Below are 21,082 nucleotides of genomic sequence, written 5' to 3' on the forward strand. Positions count from 1 at the left end.
TAGTAGAGACGGGGTTTCACCATGTTGCCCAGGCTGGTCTCAAACTCCTGATAGGTGATCCGCCCGCCTCGGCCTCCCAAAGTGCTGGGATTACAGGTATGAGCCACCCCACCCAGCCTAGAGTATTAAATGTAGTACCATGTCTGGCATAAATATTTGGTATGTGATAGTTATTAGAATTTTAAGAATTAGACGGGAGGGGCTACTTTCCAAGTCTAGACAATAATATGGGCAAAGTTACGGCGTTAGTAAAGGCTGAAGTATTTGGGGGCAAGTGGAATTGCATCTCTTACTGTCCTAACCCTTCTTCAAAGCTGGATCTCTGCCATATGATGAGCACCTAGAACAGGGACTGGCACATGGTAGAGACTCCACAGATGTGTGTTAAATAAAGTCAGCTGCCTCCTAGCTGTATCCACTGAATGTCTCTCAGGATCCCCTAACTGAGTTACATCTCAAGCCCTCTTCCCAAGCCTGTGGTGTACTTGCACTCTAAATTCTATTATAAACACAGCATTATGCCTATTCCCCAAGCTAGAAACCCTGGAGATGAGTTTGAGTCCTCTGTACCCCTCCCTCTGCTTCTAGAAAGTCACTGCTGGATTCTCAGAAACGCCTCTGAATTTGTCATCTCCCCTTCCTTCCCGTCGCCTTTAGGCATCATCTCTGCTCAGCTGTTGCCGCAGCCTCTATCTCGTCTTCCTGCTGCCAGCTCAAGGCAGTAGGCAGTAGATAAAGCTGGAGTTCTACCAACTTTGACCAGGGTACAAAGGATAGCCACGACTCTCCTCTACCTACACAGGCTTTTGGCAGAGGATAAAATACTGCTTTTTGACCCAGGTTTCTTAAGATTTCTTTTTTCTTTCTTTTTTTTTTTGGAGACAGAGTCTCGCTGTGTCACCCAGGCTGGAGTGCAGTGGCGCGATCCCAACTCACTGCAACCTCCGTCTCCTGGGTTCAAGCGATTCTCCTGCCTCAGCCTCCCTAGGAGCTGGGATTACAGGCATGCGCCACCACGCCTGGCTAATTTTTTTTGTTTGTTTTGTTTTGAGACAGAGTCTCACTCTGTCGCCCAGGCTGGAGTACAGTGGCACAATCTTGGCTCATTGCAACCTCCACCTCCCGGGTTCAAGCAATTCTCCTGCCTCAGCCTCCCGAGTAGCTGGGATCACAGGTACCTGCCACCACACCCGGCTAATTTTTTTAATTTTTAGTAGAGACGGGGTTTCACTATGTTGCCCAGGCTGGTCTCAAACTCCTGACCTCAGGTGATCCGCCCGCCTCAGCCTCCCAAAGTGTTGGGATTACAGGCGTGAGCCACCGTACCCGGCCAGTCTTTGTATTTTTAGTAGAGACAGCGTTTCATCGTGTTGGCCAGGCTGGTCTCGAACTCCTGACGTCAGCTGATCCACCCACCTCGGCCTCCCAAAGTGCTGGGATTACAAGCGTGAGCCACTGCGTCTGGCCTCCTTAAGATTTTTTTTCGTTTTCTTTTTCTTTTTTTCTTTTCTTTTTTTCTTTTTCTGAGACAGAGTTTCGCTCTTGTTGCCCCGGATGGAGTGCAATGGTGTTATCTCAGGTCACCGCAACCTCCGCCCCCCGAGTTCAAGTGATTCTCCTGCCTCAGCCTCCCAAGTAACTGGGATTACAGGCATGAGCCACTGCACCCAGCCAAGATTTCTTGACCTAGTGTCTTTAATCCTTCCGCCCCTGAGCCCACATGCAGCCCCAGTTCCCCAACAGCCTGTGCTCTGCACATTTGTGCCGCACTGGCAGCTGCTCTCTGTGTCTGTTATCTTCCACTGAAGCCTTGTGCAGGAGGAGCTGAGCTGAGAGACAGGGCTATTTATAAATAGAAAGTGGGTGTAAAGTTCTGCAGTCACAAGTGTTTTAAACAAGACTAATTCCATCTCCCCCAGTCGAACTTTGAAATTTCTGTCCACCTCCTCATCTCCCATCTTTTCTCAAAGCCTGCGAGTTCTTACCCTCTTCTTGGTCAGAGCCACCATAAGCCTGGATACCACGGTAGCTAAGAGATGTGACATGGAACCAAGTGTGGGAATTACACAGATTCATCATAGTCAGAGTCAAAGCTACGGAGGGAACATAAATGTTCTTACCACCTAATAATATTTAGTGATGGCTCACCATGTGCCCTGCCCATGTCACCATTAGCTCCAACCCATAAAACAGCCATATAAGCTAAATACTGCTCCCATTTTAGTGGTGGAAAAGTGAAACTCAGAAGGGTTCACTGATTTGCCCAAGAGTGGTGGTAAATAGCAAAGCCAGGATTCTCACATGGGTCTGCAAGTCTGGAATTTCTAATATGGCACGCACATGCATTGAGTGCCAGTATTTTTCTGCATAATGATCAGAGCACAGATTTTAACAAAGAGTTAAGTATGAATATTAATGAGAGGAGGGAACTCGTGGTTTTATTATAATAATGAAAGGATCAACATTGTATGCTCAACAGTTAGATGCTCAGAAGCCCAACTCAAACTGGCTACATTAAGAAAAGGAATTCATTGGCCCAAGTAATAAAAAGGGCTAGTGGTGAATCCAGGGGTTCAAACAAGGGCATCGGGATTCAGTCTTCCCACCCCTCGGCTGGCTTCCCTCTCCGATGGACTTTCCACATGGCAACAAGATGCCAACTGGCAGCTCCACTCACATGGCTTCTTAGAACTTGTAATTCCAGAGAAAGAGCAAAATCTCTTTGGAGAGCTCCAGCAAAAATCCCAGGAGGACTCTGGCTTGAAACACACACCCATCTGTGAAGCATTTGGTGTGTCTGGGAGATGCTAGCCAGGCCTGAGTCACAGGCCCATCTGAAGGGGTGGAGGTCCAGGGTCAGCCCCAGAAGAACCCCATACATTCAGCTGGACTGTTCTGTTTCCCCCTCCCCGCTCTTCTCAGAGCTGGTCTGTTTTCTAGTGGGATGCATGGCTCATCAAAGAAAGGTTCACTGGGCAAAGACATACATTACACCCTGTCCAAAAGAAACAGCTTTAACAGAATGGGAAAGAAAACAACAGTTCACCCAGAACATGTGACACATGAGACTCCATGAAGCTAAGCTGAGCACAGAAGCTGCTGCGTTTGAAACCTTCCATGGCAGGTACATACATATATCATCTCAATCACCCCGTGAGCCTGATAATAGCCACACTTTTTAAGTGAGAGAAATGAAAGGTCAAAGAGATGTAAGTGACTTGCTAGAATGCAAACCTGGGTGTATTGGAGTCCAAATCCTGCAAGCTTTACACCACAGCACACTGCCCATTTGGAGGGAACCAGATGTGAGGGTGAGGCTGCTAGATGAGCGCTTGGAAGTCGTGTCCCCGGGGAAGCACACATCTGACTGCTTGACGTGCTCTGAGAGCGGCAGGCACCGAGCTGGGGACTGCCCTGTCCTGGTAACTACAGTCTCACCCAGCTAGTCGCTGAGCGGCTGATAAACTCTTCCCATTCATCAATGACAGTTTCCTCTCAGCTGGAAGAAAAAGCTGCCAGGGAGCTGCTCCCCCAACCTTGCTTCTGATGGGGAAGACTCCCCTGGTGCTGTTGATGAGACAGGAACCAAAGGAGAAAGAAAGCTGGATTTGGAAGGAAGGGCATGTGGGCATATGGGCATGGGATGAATGGATGATTGGATAAAGAAATAATCCCAGAAAAATGATTTGAAAAATTAGAAAAAAGTAATGATCCTAAGTTTAAAGGCAAGATGGCAATATGGCACAAGAGGGATAGGAAGCTCTGAGATAAATTAGGCTATCCCATTTGCAGAAAATCCCTGTGCAGAGAAAAGGAGAGCCAAAGACACCAGTGTGGCTCTGTAGAGTGCTCTCTAATAAGTTCAAAATTTAAAAAGTGGGGTACAAGAGATAGAAGGGAAGGTGAAGTTCGTGATAAACTGAGACTTGGAAAAGGTGCAGACAATAAAAGATATTGCTGGTTATGTTCAAGCAAGAGGAAGAAGGAGGAGACAGGGTTCCACCTGGGAATGAAGATGTCAGGTTGGCAGTTTTCAGAGAAAGCTGAATACTCAACCCTGATTTTCTTCTTTCTCCCGTGAGGAAAAGCACTTCCAGACTGGGAAGAGTTCAGCAAAACACGGATTAGAGGACAATAACCCCAAATAGAAGGAAAGCTAAGAGAAAACCTAACCACCTAGCCAATCAAAATGTGCTGCAAATCCCAAGGTGACGACAGACCTTTGCAGATAAGATCCAGGGACCTTTGCCAATGTGGCTATGAAAGCTGCGGCGAAAAGGACAGGGGCCGCGGTCCTGGACGGCTGCAAATATCCTGACAAAAAGGAAGAAAAGGGAGATCCTGGGCACATTTGAGGTGAATTCCCTCAAAATCTGTTCTAGAATATAACATTAAACCATGGATTTGAGAACACCTAGAAAAATAAGTGGTATCTTCACAAAGAACAAGATAATGGTTAAAATAATAAAAATGTCAACAATAATTTGTTACTTATTTACTCAGAAGGCCATTAGGAAAATTCCTTGGATCATACATAGTGTTCCTTGTTTCCAGTTAAACACTGTCTGATGATTGAAGAGACAAGTAGGAAAATATCGATCTCAGAGACTGCCCAGTCGGGTGGATTCATGTAACCGCTGTGCTCCTTCACCCCAGCTGGTTATCGGATTGCTGCAGAGCTTGCTGAGGAGGTATGTCTAGTTCTGTGCTCCTAGACCCTGGTCAGCCCAGTAGTGGTCGTGCCCACCACACTCACCACATTTGCAGAAGGCACCACTGTTGGGATGAAAAGCTAGTATTTCAGAGTCAAGATTCTAAAATAACTTGAAACAGTGGGCTGGAACCAGCAGGATGAAATTTAAAAGAGTAAATAGAGCGACCTGCATTTAGATTAAAAAAAAAAAAAAAAAAAAGTCAGCTGCATAAGCATAGGATCTAGGAAGTTTGGTTTGCCAGAGGTGCCTGAGAAAAAGGCTGCGGGTTTGCAGCTGATCTCAGGTTGAATAGTACCCGGTAGGAATGGAGCAGCTGCTTAAAAAGATAGTGGCTCTCCCCATCTCTTGTTATTTTAGGTACAAAGGGGTGAAACAGTGAAAAATGTCTCCCATATTTTTCTCATAGCCATTCCCCTTCTGTGAGGCAACTGCTGTTAATGGTTTCTAATAGATCCCCTCAGAGGTATTCGTTCCAAACACACATAAGCAAATGCGTGCTTTTTCTTTTTTCACATAAATGGTGGTATATTGTGCACCTTGTTTTTTATTTCACTTAACTAACCGCATATCTTAGCGATTATTTCATATCAGTATACAAAATGATTCCTCATTCTTTTGTAGGGATGCATCGTATTCTACTGTATATATGTATCATAATTTATTGGTCCTTTTGCTGGACATGTAGATTATTTCCAGTATTTTGCTATTACAAACAATGCTGCAATAAATAACACGGCATTGCTATTATAAACTATTTGCTATTACTAGCCATGCTAAAATGAGTAACATGTAATTCCCAATATGTGGGCATGTATCTGAAAAACATCTCTTCAAGAAGTAAAATCACTGACTTAAAGGGCATGCACATTTTTTCACTTGGTAGATACTGCCCAGTTGTGTCATTTTACCCTCCTACTAAAAATGTATGAATGTCTGTTTCCGTGCATCTCACCAGTGGAATGTATTATAAACCTCATTGATCTTTGACAGTTTGAGAGGTAAAAATAATAATAATGGCACATTATTATAATTTTCTTTTTTTCCCTTTTTTTTTTCTTTCTTTTTTGGTCTGTCACCCAGACTGGAGTGCAGTGGTGCCATCACGGCTCACTGCAGCTTCAACCTCCTGGGCTCAAGCCATCCTCCCACTTCAGCCTCCTGAGTAGCTGGAACTATGGGTGTGTGAGACTAAGCCCAGCTAATTTTTTTTTCTTTTTTTGTGTGGAGATGGGGTTCTCACCATGTTGCCAAGGCTGGTCTCAAACTCCTGGCCTCAAGTAATCCTCCCACCACCCTAGGGCTCCCAATGTGTTGGGATGACAGACATGAGCCACCACGCCCAGCCCACAATACTTATGAAATAAGTTTGGTCTGACAGGATTGGCATCGGCATCCACTGGCTTCCAGAATAAAGTCTGGATGGCATAGCCTGGCATTTGAAATCCTTCATGAGGCCGGTGCGGTGGCTCACGCCTATAATCCCAGCACTTTGGGAGGCCAAGGCGGGCGGATCACCTGAGGTGGGGAGTTCAAGACCAGCCTGATCAACATGGAGAAACTCCGTCTCTACTAAAAATACAAAATTAGCTGGGCATGGTGGCACATGCTTGTAATCCCAGCTACTCAGGAGGCTGAGGCAGGAGAATCACTTGAACCCAGGAGGCAGAGGTTGCAGTGAGCTGAGATCACACCACTGCACTCCAGCCTGGGCGACAAGGTGAAACTCTGTCTCAAAAAATAAAAATAAATAAAAAGTCCTTCATGATTGGATTCAACCACATTTTTCTGGACCTGTCTCCCATCAGTACCTACATATTCCATACTGCAGCCACACCAATATTATTATTCGATTTTCAAACACACCAAACAGTAGTAACAGCCAACACATACTGAGTGCTCACAGTATACTAGACTCTGTGCTAAACGTCTTTAATCCTTGCAGCAATGAGGCATACTTTTATTATCCCCATTTCATAGGTGGGGAAACTGAGGTCACACAAATAATGAAGAAGCTGGGATTCAAACCCAGGCAGTCTGATGCCAGCCACTACTCTTCACCATGATTCTGAATTGCCTAAGAGTGTTACCTCCTGCTCCCTGCTCCTTTCTTCCAGAATTCTCTTCAGTCTATTGTTACCTGTCAAAGTCCAGTGCAGCCTTCACTGCTTCGTTTAGGTGTTACCTCTCTGATCAAGCCTAGCTGCATCCCTCCACTTAGAATTAGTTTCTCTTCCTAATTTCCACCCGCCCACAAGGAATGGAGTGCAGGAGTGCCATCTTGGCTCACTGCAGCCTCCACCTACTGGCTCAAGTGATCCTCTCGCACCTTCTGGTTTGTGTTTCTGCCTACCTACTCTTTTAAAAACTGAGGGGACAAAGATAAATTGCTATATGCCTCACCCTGCCCCCTTCCCTCCTCCTCCAGCAGTTACTCAACTGGGTTGTAGATGATGTTTACATTCAAGCTGTCTCGCCAGTCACTCGGGACTCATCTGACCTATACTCTAGCTGGCTCTATACCGGGGTGAACACAGACAAAGCAATTCAACACAACCCCTCACCAGTCAGAATCAGAATGTGACCAGACATAATGGCATGCACCTATAATCCCAGCTCCTTGGGAGGCTGAGGCAGAAGGACTGTGTGAGCCTAGGTGTTCAAGGCAGGCCTGGGCAACAAAGTGAGACCCTGTCTCAAAAAAAAAAAAAAGTAAAAAAAGCTGGCTGGACAAGGTGGCTCTTGCCTGTAATCCCAGCACTTTGGGAGGCCGAGGTGGGTGGACACTTTGGGAGGCCAAGACAGGTGGATCAAGAGGTCAGTAGTTCGAGACCAGTCGGGCCAAGCTGGTGAAACCCCGCCTTTACTAAAAAAACACAAAAATTAGCCGGGCGAGGTGGCGGGCACCTGTAATCCCAGCTACTCGGGAGGCTGAGGCAGGAGAATTGCTTGAACCCGGGACGCAGAGGTTGCAGTAAGCCGAGATCGCGTCACTGCACTCCAGCCTGGGCGACAAGAGCAAGACTCCGTCTCAAATAAAAAAAAAAAAAAAGAAAAGAAAGAAAAGAAAAAAAAGCCACAGGAGCCACAGGGCTTCTGTCTCTCAACTCACCGTGGCAGGACACAGCCTTTCTTTTCTCCCTTCCTGCAGGCCATGGAGACCCAAACACCGTCTCCTGCCAGGGCCAATGCTACCACTGTTTCCGCTCACAGAACAGTGGGTTTTTTCTCCACCCTCTCCAACTGAAAAGCTGACTTTTGCCCCCAAAGATGTGCAGATCTTGGTGTCAATGTGCAGCATTCTATAGCCAGACATAGGATTTGGGTCTCCTGACAGTCTGGAGTTATTTGTGCCTCCTATGTCTTCTGCTAACATGGGTCAAGGAGAACCTGCAACAACAGTTCAGGGAATGAGCCTGGGTATGGGGAGAAACTTGGTGGCTGTCCTGCATCTTCAGCCAGTTTTGACCAGGTCTGGTTACCCCAGTGTTCCAACTCTCTGTTGCTACAGTAACCCAAAACTTACTGGTTTAAAACAGCAACAATCAGCTGAGGGTGGTGGCTCACACCTGTAATCCCAGCACTTTGGGAGGCCGAGGCTGGTAGATCACTTGAAGTCAGGAGTTTAAGATCAGCCTGGTCAATATGATGAAACCCTGTCTCTACTAAAAATACAAAAAAAGTTAGCTGGGTGTGGTGGCGGGCACCTGTAATCCCAGCTACTCGGGAGTCTGAGGCAAGAGAATCACTTGAACCCGGGAGGCAGAGGTTGCAGTGAGCTGAGATTGCGCCACTGCACTCCAGCCTGGGTGACACAGTGAGATTCCGTCTCAAATACCAACAGCAAACCCAGCAACAATCATCTTTATTCCTTGCGGGTCTGGTGGGGCACTAGGTTCAGCTAGGCAGTTTTCATTCAGGGCCACTCACACAGTTGCAGTCAGACAGAGGCCATGCCTGGTGTCCTCTTAAAGGCTTCCGCACATCCATGTCACTGGCAGTGATGCTGGTACCTCAGCTGGGGCCAGGCCAGCTTCATGGCCCCACAGCTTGTATGACTGAGCAAGGTGCCATACTTGGAAGAGCCCTGTGCTTGGTTTAAAGCTCTAAATTCTTAGAACAGTAGGCTCCACATTTTCTTTTTTCTTTTTTCTTTTTTTTTTTGAGACAGGGTCTCACCCTGTCGCCTAGTCTGGAGAGCAGTGGCACGATGTCGGCTTGCTGCAAGCTCTGCCTCGCAGATTCAAGCAATCCTCATGCCCCAGCCTCCTAAGTAGCTGGGACCACAGGTGCGTGCCATCACACCCGGCTAATTTTTTTTTTTTTTGAGATGGAGTCTTGCTCTGTTGCCCAGGCTGGAGTGCAGTGGTATGATCTCAGCTCACTGCAACCTCCGCCTCCTGGGTTCAAGCGATTCTCCTGCCTCAGCCTCCCGAGTAGCTGGGATTACAGGCACGCACCACCACACCTGGCTAATTTTTGTATTTTTAGTAGAGACAGGGTTTCACTATGTTGGTCGGGCTGGTCTCAAACTCCTCACCACTTTGGCCTCCCAAAGTGCTGCGATTACAGGCGTGAGCCACCATGCCTGGCCACTTTTTGTATTTACTTTAGAGACAGGGTTTCGCCATGTTGGCCAGGCTGGTCTCAAACTCCTGGCCTCAAGTGATCTGCCTGCCTTGGCCTCCCAAAGTGCTGGGATTAAAGGCATAAGCCACTGCGCTCGGCCCCTCCACAATTTCATTTTGCACTGGACTCTGCAAATGATGTAGCTGGTCCTGACTAGGGCTGTTGGCCACAATATTTACACGTGGCCTTTCCATGTGACCTAGGCTTCCTCACAGCCTGATGGCTAGGCTCCAGGGATGAGGGTTTCAAGACAGAGATCCAAGCAGCAGTGGCATCACCTTTCAATGACCTAACGTAACTCCTCCTTTGCATGAGGACTGGCAAGGTCACATTGTAAGAAGAGCACATGGGATAGGAGATGACACAGTCACATTTGAAAATGTAATTTGCCACGTCAGGTCATGAGCAGGTCACCTCCTGGTCCATCTGCAGAAGGGGCCCAGGGAATTCAGTTCTGCCTTCTAGGAAGGCCAGTGTTGGGGTCTTAGAGCCCTGCTGGGAAAAAGGCCAGGGGAGAGTTGGGAACTTGGTCTTCGCAAGCACTCCCAGCTTCCCCTCTCTGGGGTCACTTACCAAGTGCTCAGAGGAATTGGAACCAAGAGCAGTGGGGCAGGAGCGCGACCAGGAGCCCTAAAGTCGGCTCCCCTGGAGGGCTGAAATCTCCGAGAAAGGCAAGGACTCAGCGCCCAGACGTATGTTTCTCCTGCTGGCATCTCTGCTTGGCTAACATTCCTCCTCTTTCATTTCTCCCCGGGGCATGTTGTTGTCTTTCTCATTAACTTCCCCTCAACTCCCAGCAAGGTCCCTGGACTGTGAGCTTTGCTAATTCCCTGTAATCCACTGGCAAAGCAGGAAGCTAATTAAATTGTGAGCTGTGTGCTCACTCTGTCAGTCTCTGAATCTCTCTTCTCAGTACCCCTCCCATCTGTCTCTTCCCTTCTCATTGCCCCTGGATAGTTTACTTTCATCTGGACACTTTCAGTATTTTCTCACCCATCTGCCTGCCTCTCCCCTCGTCGTCTTTCTCCTGCCTTTCAATCTGCAGAGTAATCTTAAAATACAGCTTTGAGCACACCTTCTTCTCCTCTGCTCGTTAGCTCAGTAGTTAAGCCCCACACTCCTTACCTGCCATAACTTCCCATCACAAACCCTTCTCCACAACCAAGCCTGGTACATTTCCTTCCCTAAGCTCCACCTATGCCACCTCCTCACCTTGGCTCACATTCTTATCTTTGACTGGATTCCACCCCCTCACTCCTCCATCTCCACTCCAACTCACCCTGTCAAAATCCTCACCATTATTTAGAAAGAGCCTCTTCGGGCCGGGCACGGTGGCTCACGCCTGTAATCCCAGCACTTTGGGAAGCCAAGGCAGGCGGATCACGAGGTCAGGAGATCGAGACCATCCTGGCCAACATAGTGAAACCCTGTCTCTACCAAAAATACAAAAAAATTAGCTGGGTATGGTGGTGCACACCTGTAGTCCCAGCTACTCAGGAGGCTGAGGCAGGAGAATCGCTTGAACCCAGGAGGCAGAGGTTGCAGTGAGCTGAGATCACGCCACTGCACTCCAGCCTGGACGACAGTGTAAGACTCTTGTCCCCCCCTCCCAAAAAAAAAAAAATGCTGAGAGAGAATCAGAGAAAGGGAGGCTGCAGAGTATAGTGGTTAAGGACTGGGTTTGGGAGCCAGATAGACCTAGGTTTAAATCCTACTCCTGCATTAACTTGTCTGATCCAGAAGGGACGCATGGCCCTAAGAAGGGTTGTGGCTGCCCTAGGTTGGCTTCCAGCCTTCCCCAGCTCTCCTGCGACATCCCTGTGTGGCTCATTCCACCCTTACCATGCCTCCTGTCCTCCCCATAGTCCTGTGGCCCAAGCTTTTCAAGCTGGTGAAGGAGAGAGTTGTGATCCCAAGAAGGAGGGTGAGCGAGCGGGAAATGAGACAAAGAGGAAACAGAATAAAGCGCACAGAGACCAGCGGGCTTTCACCATGGAGAACTGAACTCGGCTGGAGTCTCTCTGAGTCTGAAACATGACCTGCAATTGGGATGTGGAATGCTCCCACAGAGGGACCAGAAAGCTGGGGTACTTACCCCGAACTCTGGACAATTGGCTGGGGTTGCTCTGGGGGTATTAACTCCACAGCCCTTTGGGCCTGCCTCACTCCCATAGCTGAAAATGCCCTCAGGAGGGACACAGGAAGCAGGGGCCTGGTCAGGAACTATCTGTGGGTGCCCTCCTGGTAGGCCTGGAGGTGTGGGTGGGGCATTGACAGCATCTACTACACTCAGGGAAAGGAACCTGCTATTAAAATTATTGTTGTCGGCCGGGCGCGGTGGCTCAAGCCTGTAATCCCAGCACTTTGGGAGGCCGAGACGGGCGGATCACGAGGTCAGGAGATCGAGACCATCCTGGCTAACACAGTGAAACCCCGTCTCTACTAAAAATACAAAAACTTAGCCGGGCGAGGTGGCGGCGCCTGTAGTCCCAGCTACTCGGGAGGCTGAGGCAGGAGAATGGCGTGAACCCGGGAGGCGGAGCTTGCAGTGAGCTGAGATCCGGCCACTGCACTCCAGCCTGGGTGACAGAGCGAGACTCCGTCTCAAAAAAAAAAAAAAAAAAAAAAAAAAAAAAAAAAAAATTATTGTTGTCGGCCAGGTGCGGTGGCTCACGCCTGTAATCTCAGCATTTTGGGAGGCTAAGGCAGGTGGATTACTTGAAGTCAGGAGTTCAAGACCAGCCTGGCCAACCCGTCTCTACTAAAAATACAAAAATGTGGTGGCACATGCCTGTAATCCCAGCTACTCAGGAAGCTGAGGCAGGAGAATTGCTTGAACCCAGGAGGCGGAGGTTGCAGTGAGCCGAGATCGCACCATCGCACTCCAGCCTGGGTAACGAGCGAAATTCCGTCTCAAAAAATAAAAACAAAAATATATAAAAATTATTGTTGTCTATTAGCTGCCACGTGGCGGCAGGCTGAGGGGGGAGGATCACTTGAGCCCAGGCTGCAGTGAGCCAAGATCGTGCCACTGCACTCCAGCCTGGGTGACAGAGTAAGAACCTATCTCAGCCGGGCACGCCTGAAATCCCAGCATTTTGGGAGGCCGAGGCGGGCAGATCACCTGAGGTCAGGAGTTTGAGAACAGCCTGACCAACATAGAGAAACTCCCACCTCTACTAAAAATACAAAATTAGCCGAGTGTGGTGGCACACGCCTGTAATCCCAGCTACTCATGAAGCTGAGGCAGGAAAATCACTTGAACCCGGGAGGGGGGGTTGCAGTGAGCCAAGATCGCTCCATTGCACTCCAGCCTGGGCAATAAGAGCGAAACTCCATCTCAAGAAAAAAAAAAAGCCCATCTCAATTTATATATATTTGAATGTTATTTTTTTAACTTTATTATTTTTTTAAAGTGATGGGGTCAGCTGGGCGTGGTGGCTCACACCTACAATCCCAGCACTTTGGGAGGCCAAGGCAGGCAGATCACGAGGTCAGGAGTTCAAGACTAGCCTGACCAACATGGTGAAACCCCATGTCTACTAAAAATACAAAATATTAGCCAGGTGTGCTGGCGTACCCCTGTAATCCCAGCTACTCAGGAGGCTGAGGCAGGAGAATCGCTTGAACCCGGGAGGTGGAGGTTGCAGTGAGCTGAGATCGCAGCATTGCACTCCAGCCTGGGCAACAGAGTGAGAGTCTGTCTCAAAAAAAAAAAAAAGAGAAAGAGATGGGGTCTCACTCTGTTGCCCAAGCTGGTCTCAAACTTCTGAGCTCAAGGGATCTTCCCACCTTGGCCTCCCAAAGTGCTAATATTACAGGCGTGAGCCACCATGCCCAGCCATACCCATCTCAATTTAAAAATAAATAAAATAATTGTTGTTTAAGACCAGCCTGGGCAATGGAGTGAGACCTCATCTCTACAAAAAATTTTTTAAAAAATTATCCAGGCATGGTGGCCTGCACCTGTAGTCCCAGCTACCTGGGAGGCTGAGGTGGGAGAGTCACTTGAGCCCGCAAGGTCAAAGCTGCAGTGAGCCAAGATCATACCACTGCACTCCAGCCCAGGTGACACATCAAGACCTTGTCTCAAAAATAAATAAAATTGTGGCTGCAAAACAAGAGAGGAGGGAGCAGGAACTATAACCAGCCTAGGGCTTTTCTCTGGATCCTGCTGCCACCTCTTCTTAACTCCCATTCTGGAGCCCAACCATCTGCCTTACACCTACCAGCTCATGGCATCATCTTTCTCTATATCCCTTTCCCAGTGGATTCCTCCCTATCCCAGTCACCTGATGCAAATCCTGATGTCATCTGCCCCAGCCACCTATCTCTACCTCAACCCTGACTTCTCTGGTTAGAACTCTTGTGAACCCAGGGAGTGTCAAATCCCAGCCTGAACTGAACCTCAACTGGGATTATACTATCCTATAACATACCTTCTCCCCTCTCCTCCCCTCCCACCATTGGAATCACGCCCTCAGGAGAACAGCCCCACTCTTCTGGTCCAGAAGGGGCCCATGGCCCTAAGAAGGACCACAGGTCGGCTTTTGGCCTCCCCCAGCTCTCCTTCGACATCCCTGTGTGGCTCATCCCACCCTTACCCTGCCTCTTGTCCTCCCCACAGTCCTGTGGCCAAAGCTTTTCAAGCTGGTGAAGGAGACAGTTGTGATCTGACAAGGGCTAGACGGGTGCTTCACCCTCTGTCAACAAATACCCTCATTATTCAGCCTGAAACACCTCCATTCATTCCTTTCTATTCAGGCACATATTTGTTAATTCATTCCATCATTCACCTAACACACTTGAAGCGGAGCCAATCACCTCTACCAACATCTTCCTAGAGACAAATAAATTAACTGGGGTTGGGTAACTTTGAGAGCTCCAAAAGGAAAGCTCCAGAGGACAGGGGGGTCCGCAGGGGTTCAGGCCTCTCCGGGACCACAGAGCAGACCTGCGGCAGAGGCAGGATTCGAGCCTATGGCTCCGGAGTCAACCAGGGCCAGGCAGAGGGCACCAGCTCTTGGCTGCTGAGAGTCGAGCTCTTCGAAAGTCATCCACTTAGTCAACATCTACTGAGTGCCAGGCAGTGTCATCACCTCTACAGTCATCATGGGACAGAACAGCAGCCTAGAGAAAGGGAGTCTGAGCCCCCCACCCCGTGGGCTCGAAGTCCACAGTAGAGGCCAGCACTAGTGCCTCTGGTGAGTGTTACTGTGGGAAGACCGCTGTTCCCAGCCCGGGTGCCCTGCTGGACTCCTGCTAGCCCGGCCCCAGCGAGGCAGGGTGTCAGTTTCCCTCTCCAGAGGCCTTTCTTGCCCACCTATTGCCCTTCTCAACCCTGTTCCTTCTTGCAGGAGCAACCTTTCCAGCAGAAAATTCCATTCTGCCCCAAGGACTCTTCTTACTGCCCCTCTCCCAGGGGGACGCAGACTGCCTTCTCCCTGTTTCCTAATGGATGGTGGGCATTTTCCGATTTGGAGGTGAGGAGGAAAAACTAGGTTATTTTCAGCTCTTCCTTTACTGGCAGCATTGACCCATTTATCCTTCTTTTCCCTCAGACCCCTCCCCCAAGGCCACTCAGCTTGGACATCTGTCCCAGCCAAAATCTCACCTTCCACTGTCCTTACAGCCCAAAGGCTAGTCCAGTCTCCGAGTCCAGCTCTAGCCCTCTCACCCCACACCAGGAAGGAAGCTGGACTGCAGAGCACTCTGGGCCACCCCGCGTTGGCCGCTGCCTCTGGCCTCAGTTTCCCCAACTGCTCAGATTAATGATGCCTGCTGTCTAGACCCAGAGGACGAAGCTCTAAGGAGATCACAGATGAGGAAGGGTCCAGTGCTCGGCGCAGGCTCCGTGCGGAGCCCCTAGGCCCCGCAGCTCGCCCCTCCCTCTCCCCCTACTCCCCTCCTCTCCCCCTCCCGCCTCTCCTCCGCCTCTCCTCCCGCCTCTCCGCTCGCTCGGCTCCCTCCCTGGCTGACCTTCCCTTTCCCTCACGCCTCCCCACGCCCGGCCTGGGGCCCCAGCACCCTGTCCGCCGCCGCCTCAGAGCCGGGAGAAGCAGCCGGAGCCCCCGGCGCTCCCGCCGCAGCGCGGGCGGTCAGTGCGCAGCCCGGCGCCCGCAGCCCGCAGCCCGCAGCCCGCAGCCGGATCGCGGGCTCGGACCGAACCCGACCGGACCGCCGCCCCCAGCCAGGTGAGGTCAGCTCAGGAAAGGCGGGGAGCCGAGGTTTCCCCTTTACTGGAAACGGGGGCTGGGGAGGCGCGGGGAAATTGGGTCCTTTTTTCTTGAAAGGAGGACCTGGGAGCCTTTTCGTGAAACAGGCACAAGGGCTTTCATTCCGAAGGGATGGATGCATGGAGGGAAGGTCTCGGGGGAGAGGGATTGGGATACCCCTTCCTGGTTTTTGTTTTTTAAAAATAAGGATTAATTGGCTTCTGTGAAAGTGGGACTTCTTGGAAGGATGAGGGGCTTTCAAGGTAGGTTGGGGAGGGGGCTCTGGCAGGGCTTGAGGGAAGGGTTAACTGGTGAGTGGCAGGGCAAGGGGGAGCTCTGCAAGCCCCTCAGCCTGCACCTCCCGCCTTGGCTCCGGGGCTCTGGGTCTGCCCAGTTATGTGTTCCAGTTTTTCTCTTTGAAGATGACTATTTTGAGCCCCACCTGGACAGAGCCAGTAACAGCCATTTCCTTCCCTGGAGCTATGACACCCACCTGACACACCCTCCCACACCTCTGACCTGCTCAGGGAAGGGGGTTCAGGGAAGGATGAGGACCCAGGGATCTGGGAATTGGACAGTGTGGGTGAAATGGAGGCTGGGTACTGGGCACACAGGAAGACCCTTGGCACTGGTGGGGTGCACCATCCTTGGTTGGGAGGTTGCTGGGCAGCTTCTTCTGGGGCATGACCCACTAGGAAAGCAGCGGTGTCAGGAAAAGCTGAGCTGTTCCCCATGCTCCCAGAAGACAAAACACTAGAGAATGCGTTTGCTTGCTTTTGTTTGGTTTTGCTTTCTTTCTGTCTTCCTCATTCTGGATCCCAAGACTCATTCCCCTGATCTCTCCTAGTTTTGCAAAAAGGTAAACTGAGGCAGAGGACAAATTGGCTGGACATACCTGTGTCTAGGAGGGAAGAGTGACAGAGAGGAAGGCATACAGAATTTGAGTCAAAATATCTCAGTGCTTCATGGGTGACCTTGGGCCAAAATGCTTTCCCTTGTTGGGCCTCAGCTTTCTCATCTATAAAATGGGAGAGGGCCCACCTGTCTTGCAGGTTTGCTGAGACCATGTGCCTAAAAGAAATTTGTAAAAGGGAATGTACTGGACACTTGTGAGGTGCCATCTTCACCACCGTGGATGGCCCCTTCCCTCCTCCCTGTTCTAACCAAGGGTATCACTAACCCATAGGACACCTTTGTGAGAATTAGAAAAGGCACCTCCTCTGGAAGCAGACAGCATTCAGTTGGGCTAGCAACTTGGGGTCTTTATTATGAGAATGAGGTGGCGGCATACTTTATCCCAGGTGCTGCTCTAACATGTGGAGTGTGAGCTAGATTCTAGCTAGGATGTTCTGCACATCTACACGTGGCAACCCCTTTCAGCAGGGCCCTGACACAGAGCTACACATACTTACAGGGTATTTTCTAAAGCAGCCCACATCCCAGGCTGTCTCCAGCTCATTTCTTTCCTGTTTTGTTTCCACATCAGGGCCTTTGGGTATTCAAGCCCCAAAGTGCATGCCCTACTAGGAAGCAGGATGGAATCCCTACATCAGACAGTGACTCCTTTGAGTCAAGCAGTGCCTTCACCAAGCTCCCAGAGGTAGGAGTGACTGAGTCCCTAAACCCTTACATCAAGAACTGGACCAGATCACTTTTGTCAGGGCAACCAACAGAAGCATCTGCACCCCTCAGCACTGCCATTGACAAACCATGTTCACACCTATCTCAGAGCACCCCCGCAGCAAGCCTGTGTGTGAGGTCTCCTCCCCATTTACATGGAGGACGCCATGCCCAGAGAAGTTAGGGTACCTGCCCAGGGTTTCACAGTGTGAGTGGTAGAGCCAGGACCTGAACCCAGATCTGGCTGGCTGTCCTCTCCAATCCGTCACTCCCAAGGAACAAAGCTGCTGACTTCACAGCCTTGCCAAAGCCCTGCTGGAATTGTTGCTCTCCCTGTCCATCCCTGGTAGCCCCTGGCTCGCCACTCCTTCCCCTGAGTAACCAGCCTCCAAGCAAAGAGAAAGGAGTCACCTTCTCTTTTACTCTGATTTCACGGGGGAGGAAGCTACCTCAAAGCCCAACTGTTCTCGTCTCCTCTGTGCAGGAAGGGCCCCTGGTGAGGCCAGGAAAGGGGTCAGGTAGCAGCGATTTCCTTTCCTGCTCAGGTAGGTCTTAAACAGTAATGGTCATGCAGAGCATTGACACAGAAAGCCAGTGCCTGTGTGAGTAGCAGACCAAGGACCATAAAATAACCACAGGAAAATGCAGCCAACTGGAACTGAGGGGAACTCAGAGACACCCCTGAATCCCCCGGGTTACCAGGGCCCCTGGGTGTCAAACAGGAGGTGTAGGGGCGAGCCAAGCAGACAGGGTTGTAGGCTTCTTCAACCAGAGCGTTTCTCCTGGTCTGTGTGCAAGCTTTCACTTAAGAAAGGGGTTTCGGCCGGGCGCGGTGGCTCAAGCCTGTAATCCCAGCACTTTGGGAGGCCGAGACGGGCGGATCACGAGGTCGGGAGATCGAGACCATCCTGGCTGACACGGTGAAACCCCGTCTCTACTAAAAAAATACAAAAAACTAGCCGGGCGAGGTGGCGGGCGCCTGTAGTCCCAGCTACTCGGGAGGCTGAGGCAGGAGAATGGCGTGAACCCGGGAGGCGGAGCTTGCAGTGAGCTGAGATCTGGCCACTGCACTCCAGCCTGGGCGACACAGCGAGACTCTGTCTCAAAAAAAAAAAAAAAAAAAGAAAAAAAAGAAAGGGGTTTCGTCCGGGTGCAGTGGCTCACGCCTGTAATCCCATCACTTTGGGAGGCTGAGGCAGGTGGATCACAAAGTCAAGAGATTGAGATCATCCTGGCCAACATGGTGAAACCCCGTCTCTCCTAAAAATACAAAAATTAGCTGGGCATGGTGGTGCATGCCTGTAGTCCCAGCTACTTTGGGAGGCTGAGCCAGGAGAATCGCTTGAACCCGTGAGGCGGAGGTTGCAGTGAGCCGAGATCGAGCCACCGCACTCCAGCCTGGCAACAGAGCCAGACTCTGTCTCAGAAAAAAAAAGGGGGGGGGAGGGGTGGTTTCAAGGCCTGGCATGATGGCTCACGCCTGTAATCCCAGCACTTTGGGAGGCTGAGGCAGGTGGATCACTTGAGGTCAGTTCAAGACCAGCCTGGCCAACATGGTGAAACCCCATCTCTACTAAAGATACAAAAAATTAGCTGGGCGTGATGGTGAGTATCTGTAATCTTAGCTACTCAGGAGGCTAAGGCAGGAAAATTGCTTGAACCTGGGAGGCGGAGGTTGCAGCGAGCTGAGATCAGGCAATTGCACTCCAGCCTTGGTGACAGGGCAAGACTCTGTCTCAAAAAAAAAAAAAAAAAAAAGCGGGGGGAGGTTTCAGTGTGTGGGTATGCACACACACACACAGAGGTTTGGAGACTCCTAGCTTAATCCAGTAGTTCTCAGCATGTGGTCCTTGGATCAGCAGCATCAGCATCATCCGGAAACATATTAGAAATACAAATTCTTAGCCAGGCATGGTGGCTCATGCCTGCAATCCCGACACTTTTGGGAGGCTCAGGTGGGCGGACTGCCTGAGCTCAGGAGTTCGAGACCAGCCTGGGCAACACGGTGAAACCCCGTTCTCTACCCAAAATACAGAAGAAGTTAGCAGGGCATGGTGGTGCACGCCTGTAGTCCCAGCTACTGGGGTGGCTGAGTCAGGAGAACTGCTTGAACCCGGGGGGTGGAGGCTGCAGTGAGACGAGATCATGCCACTGCACTCCAGCCTGGTTCACAGAGTGAGACTCCGTCTCCACAAAAAAAAAAAAAAGAAAAAAAAAAGAAATGCAAATTATCGCTACTTGGGAGGCTGAGGCAGGAGAATCGCTTGAACCCGTAAGGCAGAGGTTGCAGTGAGCCGAGATCGGGCCATTACACTCCAGCCTGGGTGACAAGAGCGAGACTCCATCTCAAAACAAACAAACAAATGCAAATTCTCAGGCCCATCCCAGAACCTACTGAACGAACTCTGGGGATGGGGCCCAACTATGTATGTTTGAACACGCCCTCTAGGTGACAGTGAGGCTCGCTAGAGTTTGAGAAGCACTGAGCTAGTGCAAGGATGTAGGAAAATTGAAACCTATTTGTGGGTCTAGGGCAGGGCTGGGAAGAGAACCCTTGTCTCCCGGTGGAGAGGTGGAGAGCCTAATGTTTGGAGGCCGCCCCTGCCAACCCTCCTCTTCCGCCCCTCGGTCTCCCTCCCAGGCTCCATGCTGCCGCTTCTGCTAGGCCTGCTGGGCCCAGCGGCCTGCTGGGCCCTGGGCCCGGCCCCCGGCCCGGGCTCCTCAGAGCTGCGCTCGGCCTTCTCGGCGGCACGCACCACTCCCCTGGAGGGCGCGTCGGAGATGGCGGTGACCTTCGACAAGGTGTACGTGAACATCGGGGGCGACTTCGACGCGGCCACGGGCCAATTCCGCTGCCGCGTGCCCGGCGCCTACTTCTTCTCCTTCACGGTTGGCAAGGCCCCGCACAAGAGCCTGTCGGTGATGCTGGTGCGGAACCACGACGAGGTGCAGGCGCTGGCCTTCGACGAGCAGAGGCGACCCAGCGCACGGCGCGCCGCCAGCCAGAGCGCCATGCTGCAGCTCGACTACGGCGACACAGTTTGGCTGCGGCTGCATGGCTCCCCGCAGTACGCGCTGGGCGCGCCCGGCGCCACCTTCAGCGGCTACCTGGTCTACGCCGACGCCTACGCCGACGCCGACGCGCCTGCGCGCGGGCCGCCCGCGCCCCCCGAGCCGCGCTCGGCATTCTCGGCGGCGCGCACGCGCAGCCTGGTGGGCTCGGACGCGGGGTCCGGGCCGCGGCACCGGCCGCTATCCTTCGACACCGAGCTCGTCAACATTGGCGGCGACTTCGACGCGGCGGCCGGCGTGTTCCGCTGCCGCCTGCCCGGCGCCTACTTCTTCTCCTTCACGCTGGGCAAGCTGCCGCGTAAGACGCTGTCGGTGAAGCTGATGAAGAACCGCGACGAGGTGCAGGCCATGATTTACGACGACGGCGCGTCGCGGCGCCGCGAGATGCAGAGCCAGAGCGTGATGCTGGCCCTGCGGCGCGGCGACGCCGTCTGGCTGCTCAGCCACGACCACGACGGCTACGGCGCCTACAGCAACCACGGCAAGTACATCACCTTCTCCGGCTTCTTGGTGTACCCCGACCTCGCCCCCGCCGCCCCGCCAGGCCTCGGGGCCCCGGAACTGCTGTGAGCCCCGGGCCAGAGAGGAGCCCGGGAGGGCCAGGGGCGTGCATGCCGGGCCAGGCCCGCGGCCCGAACGCCTCGCGCGAGCGCCACGGCCGCCGGGCGCGCCTGGACTCTGCCAATAAAGCGGAAAGCGGGCCTGCGCAGCGCCCGGCAACCCAGGCCCCTGCGCTGTCTTGACTGCGACGCATTCGCTGGGGGCAGGCGGGATAGGCACTGACTACTGCGGGCCCGCAGGCCCGGGGAAGGGGTTGGAGGTTGGAGAGCAGGG

The 21,082-nt window shown here is 51.6% G+C and overlaps 1 protein-coding gene across 1 annotated transcript; it reads left to right on the forward strand.

Moving 5' to 3' along the window:
* The first annotated feature begins 15,441 nt into the window (after window positions 1-15,441).
* C1QTNF4 (C1q and TNF related 4) lies at window positions 15,442-20,972 on the forward strand. The gene is made up of 2 exons (XM_015114277.3): window positions 15,442-15,535; window positions 19,818-20,972. Exon 2 carries the CDS (start codon window positions 19,823-19,825, stop codon window positions 20,816-20,818), a length of 996 nt encoding a protein of 331 aa, XP_014969763.3. The 5' UTR covers window positions 15,442-15,535; window positions 19,818-19,822; the 3' UTR covers window positions 20,819-20,972.
* The last annotated feature ends 110 nt before the right edge of the window (window positions 20,973-21,082 follow it).

Source organism: Macaca mulatta, chromosome 14, assembly GCF_049350105.2.
Source record: "Macaca mulatta isolate MMU2019108-1 chromosome 14, T2T-MMU8v2.0, whole genome shotgun sequence".
Classification (NCBI taxonomy): Eukaryota; Metazoa; Chordata; class Mammalia; order Primates; family Cercopithecidae; genus Macaca; species Macaca mulatta.